The sequence below is a fragment of the Piliocolobus tephrosceles genome, chromosome 21 (assembly GCF_002776525.5).
Source record: "Piliocolobus tephrosceles isolate RC106 chromosome 21, ASM277652v3, whole genome shotgun sequence".
Taxonomy (NCBI): Eukaryota; Metazoa; Chordata; class Mammalia; order Primates; family Cercopithecidae; genus Piliocolobus; species Piliocolobus tephrosceles.
The window spans coordinates 20,991,895-21,016,763 of NC_045454.1; the positions used below are offsets into that span (position 1 = coordinate 20,991,895).

At 43.4% G+C, this 24,869-nt stretch overlaps 2 protein-coding genes across 9 annotated transcripts in view; one reads left to right on the forward strand and one right to left on the reverse strand.

Moving 5' to 3' along the window:
• The window catches only part of ZNF850 (zinc finger protein 850), a 145,623-nt gene that overhangs the window by 38,823 nt on the left and 81,931 nt on the right, over positions 1 to 24,869 (reverse strand). Inside the window, exon 5 of the mRNA XM_026449426.1 lies at positions 16,297 to 16,307. Within this exon, the coding sequence (XP_026305211.1) occupies positions 16,297 to 16,307 (11 nt within the window). The remainder of the gene's footprint in view (positions 1 to 16,296; positions 16,308 to 24,869) is intronic.
• The window catches only part of ZNF567 (zinc finger protein 567), a 47,426-nt gene continuing 38,481 nt past the window's right edge, over positions 15,925 to 24,869 (forward strand). Inside the window, exons 1-4 of one of the 8 annotated variants that reach the window (XM_023195837.2) lie at positions 15,965 to 16,274; positions 17,362 to 17,462; positions 17,633 to 17,686; positions 23,390 to 23,464. In XM_023195837.2, the coding sequence (XP_023051605.2) occupies positions 23,456 to 23,464 (9 nt within the window). In that variant the 5' untranslated portion in view covers positions 15,965 to 16,274; positions 17,362 to 17,462; positions 17,633 to 17,686; positions 23,390 to 23,455. The other 7 variants (XM_023195831.2, XM_023195836.2, XM_023195835.2 and 4 more) reach the window with 7 other exon arrangements.

The window sequence follows — 24,869 nt, forward strand, 5'->3', positions numbered from 1 at the left end:
ACAAGGAATTCTGGGGAAGAGTTATGGACCTTGCTGAACAGGTAAGAATTATAAAGATATCTGTACCCTATATGAATACTTACCAAAGGGTAACTTTAGCAGAGGAGGATGTTTAATAGTTGGGTGCATAGGATGATCCATTTTGTGGATATCAGTCAGCCTCTTTCCCCAGCTACTCTTATCACCCAATTGGCTCATGAACAAAGTGGTCATGATGGCAGTGATGGAAGTTATGCATGGGCTCAGCAACGTGGACTTCTGCTTACCAAAGCCAAACTGGCTACAGCTACTGCTGAGTGCCCAGTGTGCCAGCAGCCAAGACCAACACTGGTTCCCCAATATGGCACCATTCCTTGGTGGCAGGCTGATACATTGGATTGCTTTCATCATGGAAGGGACAGTATTTTTTTTCTTACTGGAATACACACTTTAGGTTCGAATTTGTCTTCCTTATACAAAATGCTTCTGCCAAAACTACCATCCAGACCCTTAACGAATGAAGGTTTGGGTCACCCCACCAGTTAAAGAACCACAATCAGCTGAGGAGCTTGCTTGCTGAGGGGAAAAGGAATACATAATGGGTAAGGGAAGAAGGGAGGCATGAATACCAGCTATGAGCAGCTACAGAAACAAAAACTGTAATTGTCATGAATGTATCTTCTTTATTTTGTAATGAATGTGTATACAACAAAGCTCTGTTTTCCTCCCTTTCATATCTCTTTATCATGTACAGTAAGATATACTGACTTTATATTAGAGTATTTAAATATTGTTAACTTTATATCAGTTTTTAAGTTATGGGATATCAGGGAGAAGCATTAATATCATCCAGACTTTGCATCCTCTTCTAGGGAAGGGTTACTTATTTTTGGTTGTATGCAGCATAGTTGTATCATGTTAAGCAGAAGTATAACCTTGTTACTGTCTTTATTCAGATATGAAGTATGGTTTTAGGAGATGCTTATGGGTACCAAGTTGACAAGGGTAGACTTATGATGGTTAATTTTATGTGTCAACTTGACTGGGCCATGATGTCCAGTTATTTGGTCAAACATTATTCTGGATGTTTCTGTGAAAGTTGTTTTTTTTTGGATGAGATTAACACTTAAATCAGTGGACTCTGAATAAAGCAGATTATGCTCCACACAGTGGGTAAGCCTCATTCAATCAGCTAAAGTTCTTAATAGAACAAAAGCTAATGTCCCCTGAGCGAGAAGGAATTGTGTTAGCAGACTGCCTTTAGACTTCGAACCACAACTCTTGTCTGAATCTTCAGCCTGCTGGCCTGCCTTGCAGATTTTGGACGTACCAAGGCTCTACAATTGCATGAGCCAATTCCTTAAAATAAATACTTCTGTGTACGTGCATACACACACACACACACACACACACACACACACCTGTTTGTTCTGTTTCTCTAGAGAACCCTAATGTACTGTCCTAAGTATTTTACATGTTTAGTATCATTTAACTCCCCTCAGAACCCTGAGGGAGTTATTGATACCATTCCCAGTAAACTGGTGATGCAGGTGAGGCACCAAGAGCTTAAATAACTTGTAAAATGTCACAGAGTTCCTAAGAGATGGAACTGGAATTTGAATTTCAAAGCCTTCAGTCTTTAACTATTAGATTACCATTTTCTAACTTGACACCTTCTATTCTGTATCCCATCTGCTTCACAAAGCCACTCCTGATGAGTGTCTTTATTGCCAACTAATTTGGAAGGAAAATCATTAGGATTATGGATTCTATTATATGATATTTAACACACTGTTTATTCTCAAACATTTTTATTTACTAATTATTATTAGGAATTCTTCGATGAGCATTCTTGTAATACTATTTTGTTCATTTTTATAATTACTTCCTAAGAGACAAAGTGTTCTAGAAGTGGGATTTCTGAGTAAGACATTGGGCATGCTTGGCAACATGTAAGACTTTGTGCTTCAATACTTGGAAGAAGCACAAATTACTAAGATATAATTACTGCCTTTGCATTGCTTATGATTCAACAGGGGCAATAAAAGTAACTGAAAGGTAGAGCATGACAAAGACTTCTAGAGAAGTGCAGATGATAACTCTGGGAGTTCCCAAGAATTCACAGGAGCTCTGTGTGTGAATGAATGCCCTCTCGTCATGTGTATGTCTTACAGATTAGAGTCTCTTGATGTTGGGTCTAAAGGGTACTAATGGAGCAAGGCTGTCCTCTTACCCATAGCAGGGCATTATGGCTAGTATTTCAGAAGTGAAATAAATCCTTCTGTCAAGAAGGCATAGAAAACAAAGCAGCAAGTCCAAGGGTAAGGTTTAAGCCTCTTAGCTCTTCTTCCCTGGGCAGAATACCCACAGTCATAGTTGGGTCAAAATTAATATATTTTTTTGAACATAAGAGAAATCATTCATCACATAGTATTTAGAATGTGCTTAGCTGTACATGTAAAGACTCCTTAAAGCCTTTTTTTTTTTTTTTTTTTTTGAAACAGAGTCTCCCTCTGTTGCCCAGGCTGGAGTGCAGCGGCATGATCTCTGCTCACTGCAACTTCTGCCTCCTGGGCTCCAGCGATTCTCATGCCTCAGCCACCAAAGTAACTGGGATTACAGGCATGCACCAACATGCCTGGCTAATTTTTGTATTTTTAGTAGAGACGGGGTTTCACCATGTTGGCCAGGCTAGTCTCAAACTCCTGGCCTCAAGTGATCAGCTTACCTTGGCCTCCCAAAGTGGAGGGATTACAGGCGTGAGCCACTGCAACCGGCCTAAAAGCTTTTTTAATCTACTTTTTGAAAATCTTCCATTTAATAAAATGCCTTAAACATATATTCTAAAATCAGCAGATGTTTCTTGCAAAGAAAATAGGAAGTATATGTAACAAGTATACTTAAGTTTAAATTTATAGAAGTATACTTAAAACAAAACATCAGTATCACAGCCTATTAAATGTTAAATGTTAAAGGTATACCTTGGCCAGGTGTGGTGGCTCACACGTGTAATACCAGTACTTTGGGAGGCCGAAGCAGGATCACTTGAGCCCAAGGAGTTGGAGACCACTCTGGGAAACAGAGTATGACCCCATCTCTACAAAAAAATTAAAAATTGGCCAGGCGCGGTGGCTCATGCTTGTAATCCCAGCACTTTGGGAGGCTGAGGCAGATGATCACGAGGTCAGGAGTTTGAAACCAGCTTGACCAACATCGTGAAACCCCATCTCCACTAAAAATACAAAAATTAGCCACAGTCATGGTGGCGTGTGCCTGTAATCCCAGCTACTCAGGAGGCTGAGGCAGGAGAATTGCTTGAACCCGGGAGGTGGAGGTTGCAGTGAGCCGAGATTGTGCCACTTCACTCCAGCCTGGGTGACAAAGAGAGACTCCATCTCAAAAAAAATAATAAAAATTTAAAAAATCATAAAAAATTAGCCAGGTGTGGTGGCGTGTGCCTGTGGTCCCAGCTACACAGGAGGCTGAGGCAGGAGGATCAGTTGAGCCCAGCAGGTCAAGGCTGCAGTGAGCATGTTCATGCTGCTGCACTCCAGCCTGGGTGATACAGCAAGACTGTCTCAAACAAAAAAACTCAGTATACCTCTAGGTATTTTTCTTTCTATTGCTAATGTCTGACATTCTATCTGTATGTATATGTACATGTATCTGTATGTACATATGTATACTTTGATAAATGGTATAGCTGTACATATTATATAGTTACCTGCTTTAGCCACGGTTAGCATGTTTTGGATTTGTCTATATTTTTCTGTTATTCTACTTTTTTTTTTTTTGAGACGGAGTCTCACTCAGTTGCCCAGGCGGGAGTGCACTGGCACCATCTTGGCTCACTGCAACTTCTGCCTTCTGGGTCTCAAGCGATTCTTCTGCCTCAGCCTCCCGAGTAGCTGGGATTATAGGTTCCTGCCACCACACCTGGCTAATTTTTGTATTTTTAGTTGAGACGGGGTTTCATCTTGTTGGCCAGGCTGGTCTCGAACTCCTGACCTCAAGTGATCTGCCCGCTTCAACCTCCCAAACTGCTGGGATTATAGGTATGAGCCACTGTGCCCAGCCAACCTTTTTTTTTTTTTTTTTTTAACTGATCACTTAATAGTTTGTTGTGAAGAAGTTCTGGAATGTTTAGTATATTCCTGCTAAACTCAAAGCCGAACCAAGCCAGAGAAATTTCTGCCATATGCTACCCAGCTACTATGTATACCCCAGCCTCCCATTTCCCTCAGGGTCATGTGAGACTTACTTTCAGTGGCAAAAAGCTGATTTACTTTTGCACCAACCTAATAGATTTGGAGTGTTTTTTGTCATTTGCAGGACTGTCACTTTCAGGGATAACCATAAAGTTCTCCAGGTGCAGAGTGAGTGGCTAAACCCTGCTTAGAGGGATGTAACTGCAAGAATGTGATGTCAGAGCCTAATCTTGCTAGTTAAGAATAATTTCCTGGCCAGGCACAGTGGCTCACGCTTGTAATCTCAGCACTTTCAAAGGCCAGAATCAGGGGATCGTTTGAGCCCAGGAGCTTGATACCAGCCTGGGCAACATGGTGAAACCTCATCTGTATTTATAAAAATAAAAAATAGGGCTGGGTGTGGTGGTTCATGCCTGTAATCCCAGCACTTTGGGAGGCCGAAGTGGGCAGATCACCTGAGGTCGGAAGTTCGAGACTAGCCTGACCAACATAGAAAAACCCCGTCTCTACTAAAAATTCAAAATTAGCCAGGTGTGGTGGTACATGCCTGTAATCCCAGCTACTTGGGAGGCTGAGGCGGAAGAATCCCATGAAGGCAGAGGTTGTGGTGAGCCGAGACCATGCCATTGCACTCCGGCCTGGGCAACAAGAGCAAAATTCCATCTCAAAAAAAAAAGACTGAGTACGGTGGCTCACATCTGTAATTGCAGTACTTTGGGAGGCCAAGGCGGGTGGATCCGGATCACGAGGTCAGGGATTCAAGACCAGCCTGGCTAACATAGTGAAACCCTGTCTCTACCAAAAATACAAAAAATTAGCCAGGTGTTGTGGCGGACACCTGTAATCCCAGCTACTTGGGAGGCTGGGAGGAGAATCGCTTGAACTTGGGAGGCAGAGATTGCAGTGAGCTGAGATTGTGCCACTGCATTCCAGACTGAGCGACAGTGTGAGACTCTGTATCAAAAAAAAAAAAAAAAAAGGCCTGGCACTGTGGTTTACGCCATTAATCCCAGCACTTTGGGAGGCCGAAGCAGGTGGATCACCTGAAGTGAGGAGTTCGAAACCAGCCTGACCAACATGTCGAAACCCCATCTCTACTAAAACTACAAAAGTTAGCCAGGCATGGTGGTGTGCGCCTGTAATCCCAGCTACTCGGGAGGCTGAGGCAGAAGAATAGCTTGAACCCAGGAGGTGGAGTTTGCAGTGAGCTGAGATTGCACCACTGCTCTGCAGCCTGGGTGACAGAGTGAGATTCCATCTCAAAAAATAAATAAAATAAATACAATTTAAAAAATAAAAAATTAAAACTAAATAAACATTTTTATGCAATATTTTCCTTTATTATTTATAATCTGCTTGCTGGGAGTGTTTTCCTTCATTGTGAGTCTCTTGAGAGCTTTTGAAGAACCAATTTGGCATTTTTATAGCTGGAAACACTCGACTGTGTTCTTATTATTAAGGTTTCATTTTCTTGACACTTAAGGTGACTTTATCTTCCACTGTCTCATTTATTTCTCTCCCTGAATTGACATCACATAACAGGCCTAAGTCCAATTTCTTTTCCTATATACAGGACCTTTTATCTCTAAGCCAGATGTGATTTCCCCATTGAAGAAAGGGAGATAGCCATGAATGTGTAGAGAGTAAAGTGTTAAGGTGGCTCAAAGAAGAGGGAAGCCATTGCAGGTAAATGCTCAGCTGAAATGAGAGTCAAAACTTCCAGGTATTGTTTGAGAAACTTTTCCCTCAGGGGCCAGTGGAGAGAACTGAGGTCCTCTCAGTCTGAGTTCCCAAAGACACCTCACCATCATCCCCCTGTGTCACTGTACCCATAGCTCCTTCTATAATTCTTCCAGTTTTAAGGAGGGAAGGATGAGCCTTATAGAGTTTCTGATTATAAAAGAAATACATACTAAGCATTAAAATTCAGAAAACAGAATCCTATTCTGCACAGCAAAGGAAACAACAGGATGAAGAGACAACCCAAAGATTGGGAGAAAATATTTGCAAATCATATATTGGATAAGGGGCTAATATCCAAAATGTAAAAGGAACTCAGACTTCTTAACAAGAATACAAATAACCCTATTAAAAATGGGCAAAGGACTTGTATACATTTCTCATAAGAAGACATACAAATGGCCAACACATATATGAAAAATGCTAAACATCTGTAATCATCAGAGAAATGCAAATTAAAACCACAATGGGGCTGGGCGCAATGGCTCACGACTGTAATCCCAGCACTTTGGGAGGCTGAGACGGGCAGATCACGAAGTTAGGAGATCGAGACCATCCTGGCTAACACGGTGAAACCCTGCCTCTAGTAAAAATACAAAAAATTAGCCAGGCATGGTGATACGCACCTGTAGTCCCAGCTACTTGGGAGGCTGAGGCAGGAAAATCGCTTGAACCCAGGAGGTGGAGGTTGCAGTGAGACGAGATCGTGCCACTGCACTCCAGCCTGGGCAACAGAGTGAGACTGCATTCCCCACAAAAAAACCACAATGAGATATTACCGTGCACCTGTTAGACACCTGCTGTTATAAACAAAGATGAAAGATTAGTGTTGGTGAGGATGTAGAAAAAAGGAACACTTGCACACTGTTGAGGGCACTGTAAATTACTACAGCCAGTTTGAAAAAGTGTAAAGCTTCCTCAAAAAACAAAAAATAGAATTACCATATGATCCAGCAATCCCACAAGGAATTGACATCAGTATGTCAAAGATGTCTGCACTCCCACGTTCACTGTAGAATTATTCACAATAACTAAGATAAGGAAACAAGCTAAGTGCCCATCAATGTATGAATGGATTTTTTTTTTTTTTTAATTTTTTTGAGATGCCCGAGTCTCGCTCTGTCGCCCAGGCTGGAATGCAGTGGCACGATCTCGGCTCACTGCAAGCTCCACCTCCCGGGTGCACGCCATTCTCCTACCTCAGCCTTCCAAGTAGCTGGGACTACAGGCACCCGCCACCAGGCCCGGCAAATTTTTTTTTGTATTTTTAGTAGAGACGGGGTTTCACCGTGTTAGCCAGGATGGTCTCGATCTCCTGACCTCGTGATCCGCCTGCCTCGGCCTCCCAAAGTGCTGGGATTACAGGCATGAGCCACCACGCCTGGCTGAATGGATTTTTTAAATGGAGGATATATATACAGTGGAATACTATTTAGCCTTAAACATGAAATTCTGTCGTTTGCAACAACATGGGTAAACCTAGAGGATATTATGTTAAGTGAAATAAGCCAGGCACAGAGAGACAAATACTATATGATCTCACTTACATGTGGAATCTAAAAAGTTGAACTCTTAGAAGTAGAGACTAGGAGGATGGTTACCAAAGGCTGGGGGGTGGGGATGTGGTGGATGGGGAAAGGGGAAATGCTGGTGAACGGGTACACAGTTTCATTTAGGTAGGAAGAATACATTCTGCTGTTCTTTTGCCCAACACAGTGACTACAGTTACTGTATTGTATATTTCAAAATAGCTAAAAGATAGGATTTTATATGTTCTCACCACAAAGAAATGGTAAATATTTGAGGTGATGGATATGCTAACCAGCCTGATTTGATCATTCCATCATGTGTTCATGCATAGGAATATCACATTGTACCATATAAATATATACAATTATTGTACAAATATATACATCAATATACAATTGTACATACAATACATACAATTACTGTACAAATATATACAATTGTCAATTAAAAATTTGTAAAAAGAACTCTAAAATAACAGTTACCCCCTATGAGCATCTCATGATAAATCCCTTTACTGTCCTTCTATACATACACTGAGTTTTAAAAACAGAATCAGCTAGAACATTGTTGCTGTTCTGAAACCTATCTTTCTCATTTAACACAAGTGAACATTTTTCTTTGTCAACAAATGGTAAACATCATCCATTCTAATGGCTGTATTTTTTAATAGGTGGAGTTGTATCTTCAGGGCAGATTCCTAAAAGTGGAATGGCTGGGTCACAAGGGAAACATGTAGGTAGTTTTGTACATGTTGTCAAATTTCCCACCATAAGGGTTGTGCCAGTTTGTTTTCCCACCAGCAGTATATGAGACTGCCCGATTCCCCGTACATTCATTCCTGTGGCTGCTCTAACAAGTCACCGCAAACTTGGTGGCTTTAAACAATAGTTTACTCTGTCACATTCTGGAAGCCAAAACTCCAAAAATCTAGACATCAGCAGGGCTGGACCACTCCTAGAGATTCTAGGGGAGAATCCTCACTTTGCCTCTTTCTCTGGTGGCTGTAGCCATTCCTTGACCTGTGGCTCCATCCACCTCCAGGGTCACATTGCTGCCTCCTCTTCTTCTGTCTGCCAATCTCCTTGTGTCTCTTTTAAGGATGTGTGTCACTGGATTTAGGACCCACGCAGACAATCCAGGATGAACTACTCATCTCAAAATTCTTAATTTCATCTGCAAAGACCCTCTTTCCAAATTAAGTAACATTCACAGTTTCCAGAGATTAGGACATGGACATATCTTTTTGCAGGGTCATCAGTCAGCTGACTATATCCTGTCTCACCAACAGAATATGTTGTTATGCTTTTTAATTTTTGTCATACTGATAGGTTAAAAATGGTCTCAGTATTCCCCCCTCCTGAGACTAGGAGATTGAGGTGGCAGTGAGCTATGATAGTGTCACTGCACTCCACCAAGAGACAGGGTCTCACTTTGTTGTCCAGGCTAGAGTGCAGTGGTGTAATCATAGCTCACTGTAACCTCAACCTCCTGACCTCAAGCAAACCTCCCACCTCAGGCTCCCAAAGCACCGGGATTACAGGTGTACGCCACCTCACCTGGCCTTTCTCTATATTATTTTAATTTGCATTTCTCTTTTTACACATTTAAGGGCCCCTTTTACATATTTTTTTGTGAATTGTTAATTTCTCTTACTCATCTTTTCTGTCAGGTTTTTGCGTCTTTCCCTTGACATTAAGAGCAGTTTTGTTTTGTTGAGACAAGGTCTCGCGCCAATGCCCAGGCTGGAGTGCAGTGGTGCAATCATGGCTCACTACAGCCTTGACTTCCAGCTCAAGTGAGTCTCCCACCTCAGCCTCCCAAGTATCTGGGACTACAGGCACACAACCACACCCAGTTAATTTTTTGTATTTTTTTGTAGAGATGGGGTTTCACCATGTTGCCCAGGCTGGTCTTGAACTCCTGGGCTCAAGCAGTTGGCCCACCTTGTCCTCCCAAAGTGCTGAGATTACAAGGTGTGAGCCACTGCACCTGGCCAAGTTTTTTTTTTTTTTTTTCCTTTTTTTTTTGAGATGGAGTCTTGCGCTGTCGCCCAGGCTGGAGTGCAGTGGCCAGATCTCAGCTCACTGCAAGCTCTGCCTCCCGTGTTTACACCATTCTCCTGCCTCAGCCTCCCGAGTAGCTGGGACTACAGGCACTCGCCACCTCACCCGGCTAGTTTTTTGTATTTTTTTTTTTCTAGTAGAGATGGGGTTTCACTGTGTTAGCCAGGATGGTCTCGATCTCCTGACCTCGTGATCCGCCCGTCTCGGCCTCCCAAAGTGCTAGGATTGATTACAGGCTGTTTTTTGTTTTTTTAATATATATATAGGGAATTGTTATAGACTAATTTGTTCCCCCTCCAGTTCATATGTTTCATATTATTAACTATAGTCATCGTGTTGTGCAATAGAACACCAGAACTCATTCCTCTCGTATAACTGAAACTTTGTACACACTGATCAACCTAACTCTTAATTTCTAGTAATTTATGTAGTAAATTAAAGACTTAAGACATACAACCAGATATATGTAGAGAGAGTGAACAAGAGGGAATTAACAAAATAATTACATGATAAAGGGTGGGTGTTATGGCTCACACCTGTCGTCCCAGCACTTTCAGAGGCTGAGATGGGGATCACTTGAGGCCAGGCATTCAAGAACAGCCCGGGGAACATAGTGAGACCCCATCTCTATAAATTTTTTAAATTATCTGGGTGTGGTGGTGGTATGCACCTGTAGTCCTAGCTACTTGGGGAGCTGAGGCTGAGGTGGGAGGATTACTAGAGTCTAGGAGATTGAGGTGGCAGTGAGCTATGATAGTGTCACTGCACTCTAGCCTGGAGTACAGAATGAAACACTGTCTCGAAAATAAAAAAGAAAGGTTAAATTACAAACTACTACTATGTACAGCAACATGAATATAATGTTATATCTAAATGTATGTATAGAAATAATGTTGAGCAAAGGAGGTCAGACACAACAGTACATACTATGTGATTCCATCTATATAAAGTTCAAAACCAAACCAAACTATTCTATTACAGAGGTCAAAATAATGGTTAACTTTGAGGTGTAATGATTGGGAAGAGATATAAGGGAGACTTCTGGGATGTTGGAAAGTTTCTATGTCTTTAATGGTGGTTGCATGGGTTAATTTTTTTATTATTTTATTATGTTTTTTTGAGACGGAATTTCACTCTGCCATCCAGGCTGGGGTGCAGTGGCACCATCTCGGCTCACTGCAAGCTCTGCCTCCCGAGTTCATGCTATTCTCCTGCCTCAGCCTCCAGAGAAGGTGGGACTACAGGCACCCGCCACCACGACTGGGTAATTTTTTGTATTTTTGGTAGAGACGGGGTTTCACTGGGTTAGCCAGGATGGTCTCGATCTCCTGACCTCGTGATCTGCCCACCTAGGCCTCCCAAAGTGCTGGGATTACAGGCTTGAGCCACCACGCCCGGCCTCTATAATTTTAAAATTTTTGCTTCCTCGCTCTTTCTCTGTGTGTCTGCGTGTGTGTGATTTCATGTGTTCATTTATTTTACCCACTTTTTTCTATCACGTTTTTGGGTCTTTCCTTCGATTTTAAGTTTTTTGTTTTTGTTTTTTTGAGGCAGGGTCTCACTCCAGTGCTCAGGTTGGAGTGCACTGGCATAATCACAGCTCACTACAGCCTCAACCTCCTTGGGCTCAGGTGATCCTCCCATTTCAGCCTCCCAAGTAGCTAGGACTACAGGTGTGCCACCACACCCAGCTCATTTTTTGTATTTTTAGTAGATAGGGGATTTCACCATATTGGCTGGTCTCAAACTCCTGGACTCAAGTGTTCCACCCATCTCAGCCTCTGAAAGTGCTGGGATTACAGGCGTGAGCTATACTCACTCTGTATATACACTCAAAATACTGTATATACACCCTATATATACACTCAAAATAAATGGAATATCTGCATTTTTAAATCACATTTTTCTAACTACAAAACCAATTTTCTTTCAGTTCTGGTTTTTGTTTCTGAAGCCCATATTTTATTACACTTAATGAAACCTGTGCATGGGTAATTCATTTAAATAAACACAATTTCCGCTGGATTGGTGGACTTAAAAGACTAATGATGGCCAGGTGCGGTGGCTCACGCCTGTAATCCCAGCACTTTGGGAGGCCGAGGAGGACAGATCATGAGGTCAGGAGATCAAGATCATCCTGGCCAACATGGTGAAACCCCATCTCTACTAAAAACAAAAAATTAGCCATGCATGGTGGCACGCGCCTTGTAGTCCCAGCTACTTGCAAGGCTGAGGTGGGGGAATTGTTTGAACCTGAGAGGCAGAGGTTGCAGTGAGCCGAGATCATGCCACTGCACTCTAGCCTGGCAACAGAGTGAGACTCTGTCTCAAATAATAATAATAAAATATAATAATATAAATAAATAAAAGACTAATGATACCATATAGTAGTGAATAGACATTCTCATAGTATGTTGTATATTGGTGCAAACTTAATCAGGGCAATTGATAAAGATGTGTAAGCAGGTTTTAACTATGAAAGCCTCATTCTCAGCAAAATATCTAAGACTCTATCCAAAAGACACAATTCACATGTGCACAGAAAGGCATATGCAGTAAAACATTGCATATAATGGGAAAAAGCTAGACAGAACTTACATATCCAAACAAAACAGTGCAGCCATTAAAAGATTATGTCACAGTTCATAATTTAGTGATGAGAAAATTTGTTCACTATATTTTGTTAGAAGAAACAAGTAGATTTCAAAACAATTGTTATATAACCCTGTTATGAATGAAAAAATCCTATATGCCTATATCCATGCACTTATTCACAAATGAGGTGAAGTTATTTGGAATAAAATGTTCAAAGTGCTTACTTTAACCTTTTTTAATATTCTCCAATCTTCTGAATTAAGAATGTACTGATTTTACAATGAGAGAAATCTGCTTTGAGAGCAGAAAAAAATAATAAAAGGAGATATGTGTATGATACCTGGAATGCAATGTTGAAATGGTCTGAATTCTGGCTGAAGAGACCCAAACTTTCTTCATAGACATTCCAGAGCATTAATTCAAATACTGTCTCAAAGGTTCTAGAATCCCAAGATTTTATACACAATGAGTTCTCTTCTCAGTTACCTCTCATATAGCTGGACACAGAACTCCTGTTAACCAACCTCTTCACGAACTATTGCTCCAAGAAGGAAATCACATCTGGTCTGGACATAAATTAATAGGGTAATTAATAATAAATCCTTCACACAGGTAAAGAAATGGAATTTTGGTCTGATGTCGCTATGGAGAGTAGGGACCGTTCCTTAATCATCAAGCAGAAAGAAGAAAGTATTCTGAAGGATTAGGTTAATAACACTTTATAAATAACACAGGAGAGACGCCCATTTCCACCTCTAGGAATCTTAAACTAGTCCTTCAGAAAATAACCTAAGAACCCTGAAGATTCCCTAATCAATCAGGGTGAAGAAAGTAAGATGTTCCCAGAATACAGAATTTGAACTGGAAAGGGGAAAACAGATGTAAAAAGGGAGAGAGACCCAGCTGGCTGCGGTGGCTCACGCCTGTAATCCCAACACTTTGGAGACCAAGGCAGGCAGATCAACTGAGGTCAGGAGTTTGAGACCAGCCCGGCCAACTTGGCAAAACCCCATGTCTACTAAAAATACAAAAATTATCCGGGCATGGTTGTGGGCACCTGTAGTCCTAGCTACTCGGAAGGCTGAGGCAGGAGAATCCCTTGAACCTGGGAGGTAGAGGTTGCACTAAGCCGAGATCGCACCACTGCATTCCAGCCTGGGCGACAGAGCGACAATCGCTCTCAAAACAAAAAAAGGGGAGACCCGGCCGGGCGCGGTGGCTCAAGCCTGTAATCCCAGCACTTTGGGAGGCCGAGACGGGCGGATCACGAGGTCAGGAGTTCGAGACCATCTTGGCTAACACGGTGAAACCCCATCTCTACTAAAAAATACAAAAAGCTAGGCCGGCGAGGTGGCGGGCGCCTGTAGTCCCAGCTACTCGGGAGGCTGAGGCAGGAGAATGGCGTAAACCTGGGAGGCGGAGCTTACAGTGAGCTGAGATCCGGCCACTGCACTCCAGCCCCAGCGACAGAGCAAGACTCCGGCTCAAAAAAAAAAAAAAAAAAAGGGGGAGACCCAAGTGGCTAGTTAAAGGTATGTAGGTGTTGTTATATCACACCCCTGAATAAATTCCTCTGATTTGGGGGTATGTGTGTCAGTCATCTGTACTCCACCCAGAAGTCAGTGCCACATTCCTGAGTCTACATACCTGTGAAATGACAGGAAACCGTGTGCCCATAAGGTCCTGGAGGGGAATGTAAAGGTGGTCAAGATATGGGAGCTAGACAGCAAGGAAAAGGAATTGCAGAGGGAAGTTAGTAGTCAAATAAATTACCAACTATCCATGTAATATAATACTAAAACAAATGCAAAGTTGTAGAAAATAGTTAAGGATAAGGAATCTTTTCAAGATACTATATCAGAGAAATCACTTTACAAAACAGGTTGAACAATACAATTATATCAATATGGCCATTTTAAAAGTCTGGAAAGTTAAACACCTGTTTCAGTTATCTATTGCTATATAACCACTTCAAAAGTTTATGGCTTAAAACGAAAAATAATTAGCTTATTATTTGCGGGGGTTGGCAATTTGGGCTTAGCTTGCCTGAGTGGTTCTTCTGCTGATCATATTCATGTGACAGCTGTCAGCTGTTGGCTTGGTGGAGGCTGGATGGTCCAAGATGGTCTCCCTGAAATATCTGGCCGTTGTTACTCACTGGACCTCTCTCTCCAAGAGATCTTTAATCCTCTAGCAAGCTGCTGTTAGCCTTCAGTCATGGTGGTCTCAGGGCAGGAAAAGGGGAAGAGAAAAAGCTGCACGACTTCCTGAAGCTTTGTCTCAGAAGTCTCACAATATCACTTCCACCACATTCTATTGGTCAAAGCATTTCACAAGGCCCTGCCTAATAGTAACCAAACCACTGACTAGCATTTCAGGAGGAGAAAAAAATAGTCCCTTTCTGAAAATCAAAATCAAAGAGAACAAAAATAGAAAATACAACAGAACTTCCTTGACCTTGGTTTTCAGATATGCTCAGCAATGGTTCCCTTTCCTTGGGGCTCTTACAGAACCTCAAGGCAAGGGAGAAGGGGAAAGGAAAGGGGTAAGGAATCATGAGACACCAGACTTTTCTTGGAACCCAGACTGGCTAAACTGGAAAAAATTATTCCCACCACACAAGCTCTCATCATCTACCATACACATACTTAGATGGAAGTAAAAGGGAGATGGGAGTACTGATAATCTTCCTTAATATTCAAGGGAAAGGCCAGGGTCACTGATTCCCAGGACTGGGGACTTTCTCTAAATTCACATAAGTCTCCCGGGGAGACATCTCTGGGAATGATGTGGTTCACATGGAACCTGACCTCTGAGAGTTCCCAAGGGAGAGCCTCTGAGGAAGGAATCCTACTCCTAGGTTCTCCCCATCACGTCTTCTCAGAACTCTGCCTGAGGGACACTTACAACTCGAAAAGCCTCGTTCCAAAAACAGGTCTGTGCTTTTTCTGTTTGCAGATTTTACTCCACCACTTGATTATCCCTTCCCTTTTTATGGTTATTTCACTGCAGCTGGGGTCTATACAGCTATAAAGCAGGAGAAAAAAGTAAGCTGGGAACTCAGAGATGCAGAGCCCAAGAAACAATCGAGTCTAAAACTGCCACTTAGGTGGGGACTCTACCAGGATCCCGTGTTAAACACCAGGCTGAGAACTGGGGCCGGGGGTGCCCTGAGAAGACAACTCGGGCCATGCTTCATTGCAAGATGACTCTGCTTAACATAGGCATCGATCGTAGTCCTCACAGGCACATGGGGGAGATCTTAGACAGACCCCTCAGTCCCAACATTAAACACAGGACTGCAGAAACGAAGCTTTACCCGTTACACACACAACACCACAGGCTTAAAGGTTCTTCCATCACACTAGACCACACTGTCATGATGGAAGGTCTCAAACCCTACAGTGTCACACACCCCACATGACAGCCGACCACGGCCACCCAAAGGTCCAGCATCCGAGCAGGGACAGGAACACAATCACGCACCTGTTGCAGCCTCCTCGCCGCGCACACAGCCGCCTTGTCCTGGCGTCAAACACGCACACACGCATACACAGGCCTTGCACACCCTGTCTGCCTGCCGGGAGCCCGGGGCTTCCTCACTGTCAGCACCGCCCGCACCCCAGCCATGCACTATGAGAACTTGGAAGGGGAACCTGAGCTCAAAGTTCGAAAACGGCCCGGGAGCCTGTGGGAAATGTAGTCCAAGGCCGGAAACGCCCGGATGTGGAGAAGGCGCGCGTAACCGGTGGCCCGCAGGAATGCGCCGCGGAGACACCTGGGAGTCGCCCTCCGCGCGGGAGTACGCATGCGCAGACGCCCGGCCGGCGACTGAAGGTGAGGCTGGCTGGTTCTGCTGGCGGGGAGGAGGCGGGTGGTGGGACCGGTAGGGAAGGCTGAGGAGGCGGGCGGGAACCTGTGCTGGGGAAAGCAAGAAGGGAAGAGGAGCAACGTGGGACGAGGAGTTGACGGGAGGAAAGTGCGAGTCCGGGCCCCGGAGAAGGCTGGGAGGGAAGCAGGAACCAGAGCGCGGGCCGGGGAGTGCCTGAAGAAGGGAACCAGTTGCCCGAGGCGGGCGTGAGCTTCGCAGTGGCAAGAATTTCGTCTGATTTTCGTCCCCCGGCTCCTGGAGCACGGCCTGGCATACAACTGGCGCTCCGTATGTGTGTGGCTTTTCGTACCTGTCCTGTGTGTTGTGGTAGGAGAATGTGTTATTCTGCGTGACGTTGTGGAACCGGTTGTTTATGAAAGTGATGCGGTGCGAGTCGATTTGTGTTTGAGCCTGTGTCCGACTTCGGAGAGGCGACAGTGAGGGCATTGTGAGTGAAAGGTTGTTACTTTTTGTAGAAGTATAAGTTCAGTGAAATTGTGCACGACGTGGGGGCCTGTGGGATTATGACTATGTAGTGGGTGATACGGCTGTGAATATGCTTAATTTTTAAAGTACTTTGTGTGCACGACCTATGATGACTGTGAACGTGGCACACTGTGCGACTTAGGTGGAGTGCTTGAGAAACCGAGTGCTGACTAAAGTATGCATTGTTTAGATTGATTTCCGAGTATTGGGCATTTTATATATGCCCATAGAATTTGAGTCTGGTAATTAGACAAGTAAAGTAGTGATTTTTTTTTTTTTTTTTAATGGAGAGGAAAAGGCAAAATAATTTTCAGAGGGTAAGATTGGACCCATGCGCGGTGGCTCACGCCTGTAATCCCAGCACTTTGGGAGGCTGGGGCAGACAGATCACCTGAGGTCAGAAGTTTGACCAACATGGTGAAACCCCGTCTTTACTAAAAATATAAAAATTAGCTGGACATGATGGCGCATGCCTGTAGCCCCAGGTACTCGGGAGCTGAGGCAGGGGAATCCCTTGAACTCGGAGGTGAAAGTTACAGTGAGCCAACCACTGCACTCCAGCCTGGGCGACAGAGCGAGACTCTGTCCCTCCCCCTCCAAAAAAGATCACGTATTGGGAAAACCTGGTATTGACTGATGACTGATATGCTTAAATGAATAGAACACCACTGGGACCAGTATTTTAAAGATAAAAAAACTGTATCTCGTAACTGTCACTCTCAAAATTCCTATTTGGGTGTGTGTGTGTGTGTATATATATATATTTGTATTTTTTGTTTCTTTGCTGGATGAATTTCTTCTGCTGGAAGCCTGCAATGTGAAAGGGTACATGATTAGTTTCTTCTCTAATTCCCCAACCCTTATTTTGTCTCCTCTTTACTCCCTATAGGTAGTCTTCAGCTCTTATGGATTGGGAGCTGGGAAAGGAATGAGAAGACAGAAGTCAGAGACAAGAAGAGGCTAACATGACTGATACCGCTGTAATTTAGTGTAAGTCATCTCTTACCTTCCAAGAGAACCTGCTGCTTGGAACCTCCAGATACGCTTCCCTTCTCATGGACATAGCCTCTTCTCCAGCTGCTGCCCCAGTGCTTCCTCTGGGCATGCAGTGGCCCACCCACTCTGGTGGGTGGATTTGTCCAATCCGTCCTCTTTGATAGGACCCAAGACAACCCAGACAGCCTCCACCCATGGGGTCTTCACCTAATGCTAAGGTGAGAATTAGCCACCTCAGTCACTTTGCCCTCCCAAATCCTAGAAACATGTACATTTTTGCCAAGAATTATCTCAGCACTTTGGTTCCTGGTGGACTCAGGGTCTGAGGGACCGCTTTGTGTCGTAAAGAAGGGAGAATCACTCACGTTTTTCCCCCTGGAAAAACACTGTTCTAAAAATAACAATCTCTTAAAAATACATTTTCTTCTCTCTTCTCTCAGCCTCTCCACCCTCCTAAAGGAGGAGTTTAATGATAGCAGAATTTTATACTCAACAGCTGTTGTAAGATCCTGTTCTGAAATGAATTTCTCTTAGAATTTTGTTTCATTCGCCATCTTTGGGATGTCAGCTGAGGCTGAGGCAGAAACACTTCTAAGTTTTCATCCTATTAAAAATGAACAGTGATAACAATTAGAAAACTCAGGGTTGTTGGAAAAAACATTAAGAAATCAATAGGGTGTGTATGTGGAAAGCATAGGGAAAAAAGACTTTATTTACATCAAAATAAGGGATACAAAGGAAGTGACTTTACTAATTACATGATATGTCATTAAAGAGCACATCTTAAAATAAGACTTTTGGTGGGGCACGGTGGCTCATACCTGTAATCCCAGCACTTTGGGAGGCTGAGGTGTGTGCACTGCTTGAGTCCAGGAGATCAAGACTAGCCTGGGCAACTTAGTGAAACCCTGTCTCTACAAAAATACAAAAATTAGCCAGGCGTGGTTGCACGCGCCGGGTGGCTAGCTACTCAGGCGTGTGAGGTGGGAGGATCACCTGAGCCCAGGGAAGTTGAGGCTGCAGCGAGCCATGATCACACCACTGCTCTCCAGCCTGAGCAACAGATTGAGACCTTGTTTCAAAACAAAACAAAAGAAACTATAAAACCCTTAGGAAAAAACACATAGGCATACATCTTAATGATCTTAAATTTGGCATGCATTCTTTTGGAGTTACTTTCCTGGTGATTGAAATGTTCTAAAATTAGATTGTGGATGATTGTTCATTATGATGGTCTGTGAATATACCAAAAACCATTGAATTGTATACTTTAGATGAGTGAATTTTATGGTGTGTAAATTATATCTCAATGCTGTCATTTGAAAAATCTTGGCTAGGCCACCTCTGCAATGTGTAACTGAGCAAGCCGTGAGTGTCTCCTGTGTTAGTCATGTTAGTCAATTTCAGGTATAATGGGACCTACCTCACTCAGGGTTTTCGTGAGGGTCGTTGGATCTATATCACAGGGAATTATTTTGGAAAGTGTAAAGAAATAATTGAATTCCAGCTATCCAAGAGAGGGAAACTGGTTGAATTAACCAAGTACAGTGCCACTGAGAAGTATGCAGCCATGAAAAGGGATCAATTGCATGGATTTATGGAGAAGGGCCTCCAAGATACTTCGGATTTTTTTGTTTTTTTGTTTTGTTTGTTTCTGACACAAGGTCTCACTCCATTGCCCAGGTTGGAGTACAGTGGTTTCATCATGGCTCACTGCAGCCTCGACCTCCCTGGGCTCAGATGATCCTCCCACCTCATCCTCCCAAGTAGGTGGGGCTACAGGCATGTACAACCGTACCTGGCTAATTTTATTTTATTTTTTTGTACAGTTGGGGTCTTGCTGTGTTTCCTAGGCTGGTCTTAAACTCCTAGGCTCAAGTGATCTGCCCACGTTGGCCTCCTCAGGTGCTGGGATTATAGGTGTGAGCCACCTTGCCTGGCCTCCAGGATGCTTTGTTAGTGACAAAAGCAATAGAGAATATCATATTCTATCTTTTATCTAAGTTTTCAGCTTATCCTTTCATTATTTTAATATAAGCAAATGTATATATTTGCATTGTTTTAAACTCATGTCACCACCATCACCCAAATTTAAAAAGAAAGCAAAAACAGAACACTTCTAGCCCCCATCCAGTTACCCTGGCACAAAAGTAACCTCTGTTCTAATTTCTTTTTTTTTTTTTTTTTTTTTGAGACAGAGTCTCGCTCTGTCGCCCGGAGCTGGAGTGCAGTGGCCGGATCTCAGCTCACTGCAAGCTCCGCCTCCTGGGTTCACACCATTCTCCTGCCTCAACCTCCCAAGTAGCTGGGACTACAGGCGCCCGCCACCTCGCCCGGCTAGTTTTTTGTATTTTTTAGTAGAGACGGGGTTTCACCGGATTAGCCAGGATGGTCTCGATCTCCTGACCTCGTGATCCGCCTGTCTCGGCCTCCCAAAGTGCTGGGATTACAGACTTGAGCCACTGCGCCCGGCCTCTAATTTCATCTCATATAAAAGGAGTCATGCAGAATGTAACCTTTTGAGTCTGGCTTCATTCAGTAAGGATGTTGCAATCAGTAAGCTATAGCTGGAACTACAAGTACATGCCACCATGCTGGCTAATTTGTGTATTTTTATTTTGTAGAGACAGAGTCTCACTGTGTTGCCCAGACTGGTCTGGAACTCCTGAGCTTACGGGATCCTCCTGCCTTGTCCTCTCAAAAAGTGCTGGGATTGCAGGCATGAGCTTAGTTCAGTTGCATGTTGCAATTCATTCATATTATTGCATGTGTCATTGCTTCATTCTTAGTACAAAGTAGTATTCCACTGTCTGGATGGATCAGGATGGATCACAGTTGGTTTCCATTGATTATCCATTTATCCAATTATCCATTGATGCACACATGGGTTGTTTCCAATTCTGAGGTGCTTATGAATAAAACTGCTATGAACATTCACATTCGGGTCTTTTTGTGGATACATGTTTTTGTTTGTCGTGGATAGATACTCAGGAGTGGTATTGATGGGTGGTTTAAACAATTACTTTAAAATGGTATCTTTACATGGAATAGTTTGGCCTCTTGATTGTGGTGGTGGTGACACAAATCTAAATGTGTGATAAAATGGTAAAAACATGCACATAATGAGTACATGGAAAATTAGTGATATCTGAAAGAAGTTGGCGCATTGTGTAATGACAATTTTCTGATTTTTTATTTTTATTTTTTAGAGACAGAGTCTTGCTCTGTTGTCCAGGTTGAAGTACAGTGGCACAGTCATAGCTCATTGTAGCCTCAAACTCCTGGGCTTAAGTGACCCTCCCGCCTCAGCCTCCTGAGTAGCTGGGACTACAGGTACACGCTATCATGCTGGCTAATTTGTGTATTTTTATTTTGTAGAGACAGAGTCTCACTATGTTGCCCAGGCTGGTCTCAAACTCCTAAGCTCATGCAATCCTCCTGCCTTGTCCTCCCAAAGCGCTGGGATTACAGGCATGAGCTACCTACTGTGCCCAGCCAGTTTTCTGATTTTGACCATGTGCTGTGGTTATGGAAGATGTGATCATTGTGGAGAAGCTGGGTGAAGGGTAAATGAGACCTCTCTGCACTATTTTTGCAAGCTTCTGTGAATCTATAATCATTTCAAAATAAAAAAATAAATTTTAAAAAGAGCCTGCTGCAAGACTGAGAAGTGCCTATGGTGTCTGATTCCCTGTTGTTGGGCATGAATTCTGTTTCCTACTCTAGGCACTTTTGGACAAAGCCATGCAGAATATCTTATCCCCTACCTGCCCCTGTCAGCCACTTACCCTTTCTCAAAGTTTCCAGCAACCCTGGGAGTAGGCGGGATGCAGTGGTTCACACCTATAATCCCAGCACTTTGGGAGACCAAGACAGGAAGATCACTTGAGCCCAGGAGTTGGAGACTAGCCTGAGCAACATAGTAAGACCCCATTTCTTTAAAAAAAAAAAAAAAAAAAGCCGGTCTTGATGGTGTGCGCCTGTAGTCCCAGCTACCCAGGAGGCTGAGCTAGGAGGATCATTTGAGGCCAGGTAATGCGACGCTGCTGTGAGTGGTGATGGTGCCACTGCACTCCATCCTGGGCAACAGAGTGAGACCCTGTCTCAAAAGCAAAAAAATTAAAATTAAAAAATAATTAGCTGGATGTGGGTGGTGCATGCCTGTGGTCCCTGCTATGCGGGAGGGAGAATTGCTTGAGCTGAGGAAGTCGAGGCTACAGTGAGCCATGATCATGCCACTGCATTCTAGCCTAGGCAAAGAGTGAGACCCTGTCTCAAAAATAAAATAAAAATAACACTTGAATAAAAGGACAGGAAGACAACATGATAAAATGTAAAAACTTCCTAACATTTCATGGATTTCCATTAAAATTTTAATAAAAATGTTTGGACTTTCTAGCATTGTTAAGAGAAAATAAACACCAGAAATTCTGAGAGAGAAACTATCAGGGAAGTAGCCCTCGTAGATACTAAACTGTTTTAAAACTGGTAACTGTAAGGTGATCCTGACAATTAAATGAACAGTTCAGTGGAAATAAATATAAAGCTCAGGTCTACTTAGATATATTAAAGGAAATAAAATATGTGATAAAATGGCAGTTTTGATGAGTGAAGGAAATACAGATTGTGGAGTACCTTGTGATGCCAAACTAGATGGGCAAATTATTTTTATTTTATTTTTTATTTATTTATTTTTTTGAGACAGAGTTTCATTCTTGTTGCCCAGGCTGGAGTGCAGTGGCGCATGATCTTACCTAACCGCATCCTCCACCTCCCAGGTTCAAGTAATTCTCCTGTCTCAGCCTCCCTAGTAGCTGGGATTACAGGCATGTGTCACCACACCCAGCTAATTTTGTGTTTTTAGTAGAGACGGGGTTTCTCCTGGTCTCGAACTCCCAACCTCAGGTGATCCGCCTGCCTCGGCCTCCCAAAGCACTGAGATTACACGCATGAGCCGCCACACCCAGCCTAATTTTTAAAATTGTATTTTTACATGGAAAAAAACAATCAAATGAGAAACTATAAAAAATTATTTGGGGCTGTGCACAATGGCTCACGCCTGTAATCACACGTAGGAGGAGCACATGAGGCCAGGAGTTTGAGACCAGCCTGAGCAACATTGCAAGACCCCATCTCAAAAGAAAATAATAATTTAAAAAATTAGTCATGGTATTGTGTGCCTTTCGTCCTAGCTACTTGGGAGGCTGAGACAGAATTGCTTGAGCTCAGGAGTTTGAGGGTGCAGTAAGCCAGAATAGTGCCACTGTACTCCAGCCTGGATGGCAGAGTATGACCCTGTCTCTAAAAAAGAAAAATTATTTGGAACTCCTACCACAAAAATAAAGGATTAATTTCCTTCCTTTAAAGAAGTCTAGCAACATTTCAGAAAATAAAAATAAGAGAAAATGAAATAAATGATGAGACCACAGATAAGAAGCTAAAAGCATTCTTTAAACTTATGAAAAGAAGCTTATTGTTCATGGTAAGAAAACTAGAAACTAGAACCACAGTTTACATGTGTTAGATAGACAAGCATAAAAAAATTTGTATCAGTAGTAGTCCTTGGTGTGGAATGACAGGTATTCTCATATATTGCTGGCAGTACTATAAATGATACAGCCTTAATGGAGAGCAGCTTGGAAGTAGTTAATAACAATAGGCTGACTAGGAGGGAAAAGGTAGTGCTTGAGGGGAGATGAGCTTGCCCAAAATCCATCCTGCTGCCCCAAAAGCCTGTATCTCTGGCCTTGGGGATAAAACGGGATTTGCCTAGCTGGTTCTCCCCTCTATATTTATGTGGCATGTTCAGAGTGGACAAGGATCAATACAAGGGAAATGGAGGCAATTTTAATAGAATTATAAGAGCTGCGAGGCACATGTGGTCTCACGTGGCTTTTCTTGTCTCGGCTTTGCCTCCTTAGGAACTGCCTCTTTTCTAAAGAGGACCCCAAAGGAAGGACTGGTCATCTCTTTCATATCTCAAAACCATGGCTCAGGTAAGGCGATGGTTTCTCTCTCCTTTCTGAAAGTCTTTTTTTTTTTTTTAAGGATATTTGGGTATATGTCTGTCTGATCCTACATCCTCCTGCCTATCTTTCCTTTCAGAAAACTGGTCCTCACTTCTTCCCATATTGGTTAGATATGACTCTATCTTCCACAGACGCTCCCACTTTTAACCAGTGTTCACACGTTAAGTGAATATATCAAGCCAGGTATGGTGGCTCACACCTGTAATCCCAGCACTTTGGGAGGCTGAGGCAGGAGAATTGCTTGAGCCCAGGAGTTCAAGACCAGCCAGCCTGGGCAACGTAGAGATATCCCTGTCTCCACCAGAAATTTAAAAAAAAAAAAAAAGGCCAGGTGCAGTAGCTCATACCTGTAATCCTAGCACTTCGGGAGGCCGAGGTGGGCGGATCACCTGAGGTCAGAAGTTTGAGACCAGCCTGGCCAACATGGTGAAATGCTGTCTCTACTAAAAATATAAAAATTAGCCGGACTTGGTGGCAGGCGCCTGTAATCCCAGCTACTCAGGAGGCTGAGGCAAGAGAATTGCTTGAATCTGGGAGGCAGAGGTTGCAGTGAGTGAAGATTACACTACTGCACTCCAGCATAGGTGTCAGAGTGAGACTCTGTCTCAAAAAAAGAAAAAAATTAGCACAGTGCAGGTGCAGTGGCATGCGATATGGTCCCAGTTATTTGTGAAGCTTAGGTGGGAGGATAGCTTTAACCCAGAGGTCAGGTCTACAGTGAGCCATGATCATGTCACTGCACTCCAGCCTGGGTGACAAAACAAGACTCTATTTAAAAAAAAAAAACAAAAAAACAGTGAGCCATGATCATGTCGCTGCACTCCAGCCCTGGGTGACAAAACAAGACTCTATTTAAAAAAAAAAAAAAAAAAAAAAAAAGGCTGGGCACGGTGGCTCAAGCCTGTAATCCCAGTACTTTGGGAGGCCAAGACGGGCGGATCACAAGGTCAGGAGATCGAGATCATCCTGGCTAACCCAGTGAAACCCCGTCTGTACTAAAAAATACAAAAAACTAGCCGGGCGAGGTAGCAGGTGCCTGTAGTCCCATCTACTCGGGAGGCTGAGGCAGGAGAATGGCATAAACCCGGGAGGCGGAGCTTGCAGTGAGCTGAGATCCGGCCACTGCACTCCAGCCTGGGCCACAGAGCCAGACTGTCTCAAAAAACAAACAAACAAACAAAAAAGGCCAGGTGCGGTGGCTCACGCCTGTAATCCCAGCACTTTGGGAGGTCGAGGCGGGCGGATCACAAGGTCAGGAGATCAAGACCATGGTGAAACCCCGTCTCTACTAAAAATACAAAAAATTAGCCGGGCGCAGTGGCGGGCACCTGTAGTCCCAGCTACTCAGGAGGCTGAGGCAGGAAAATGGCTT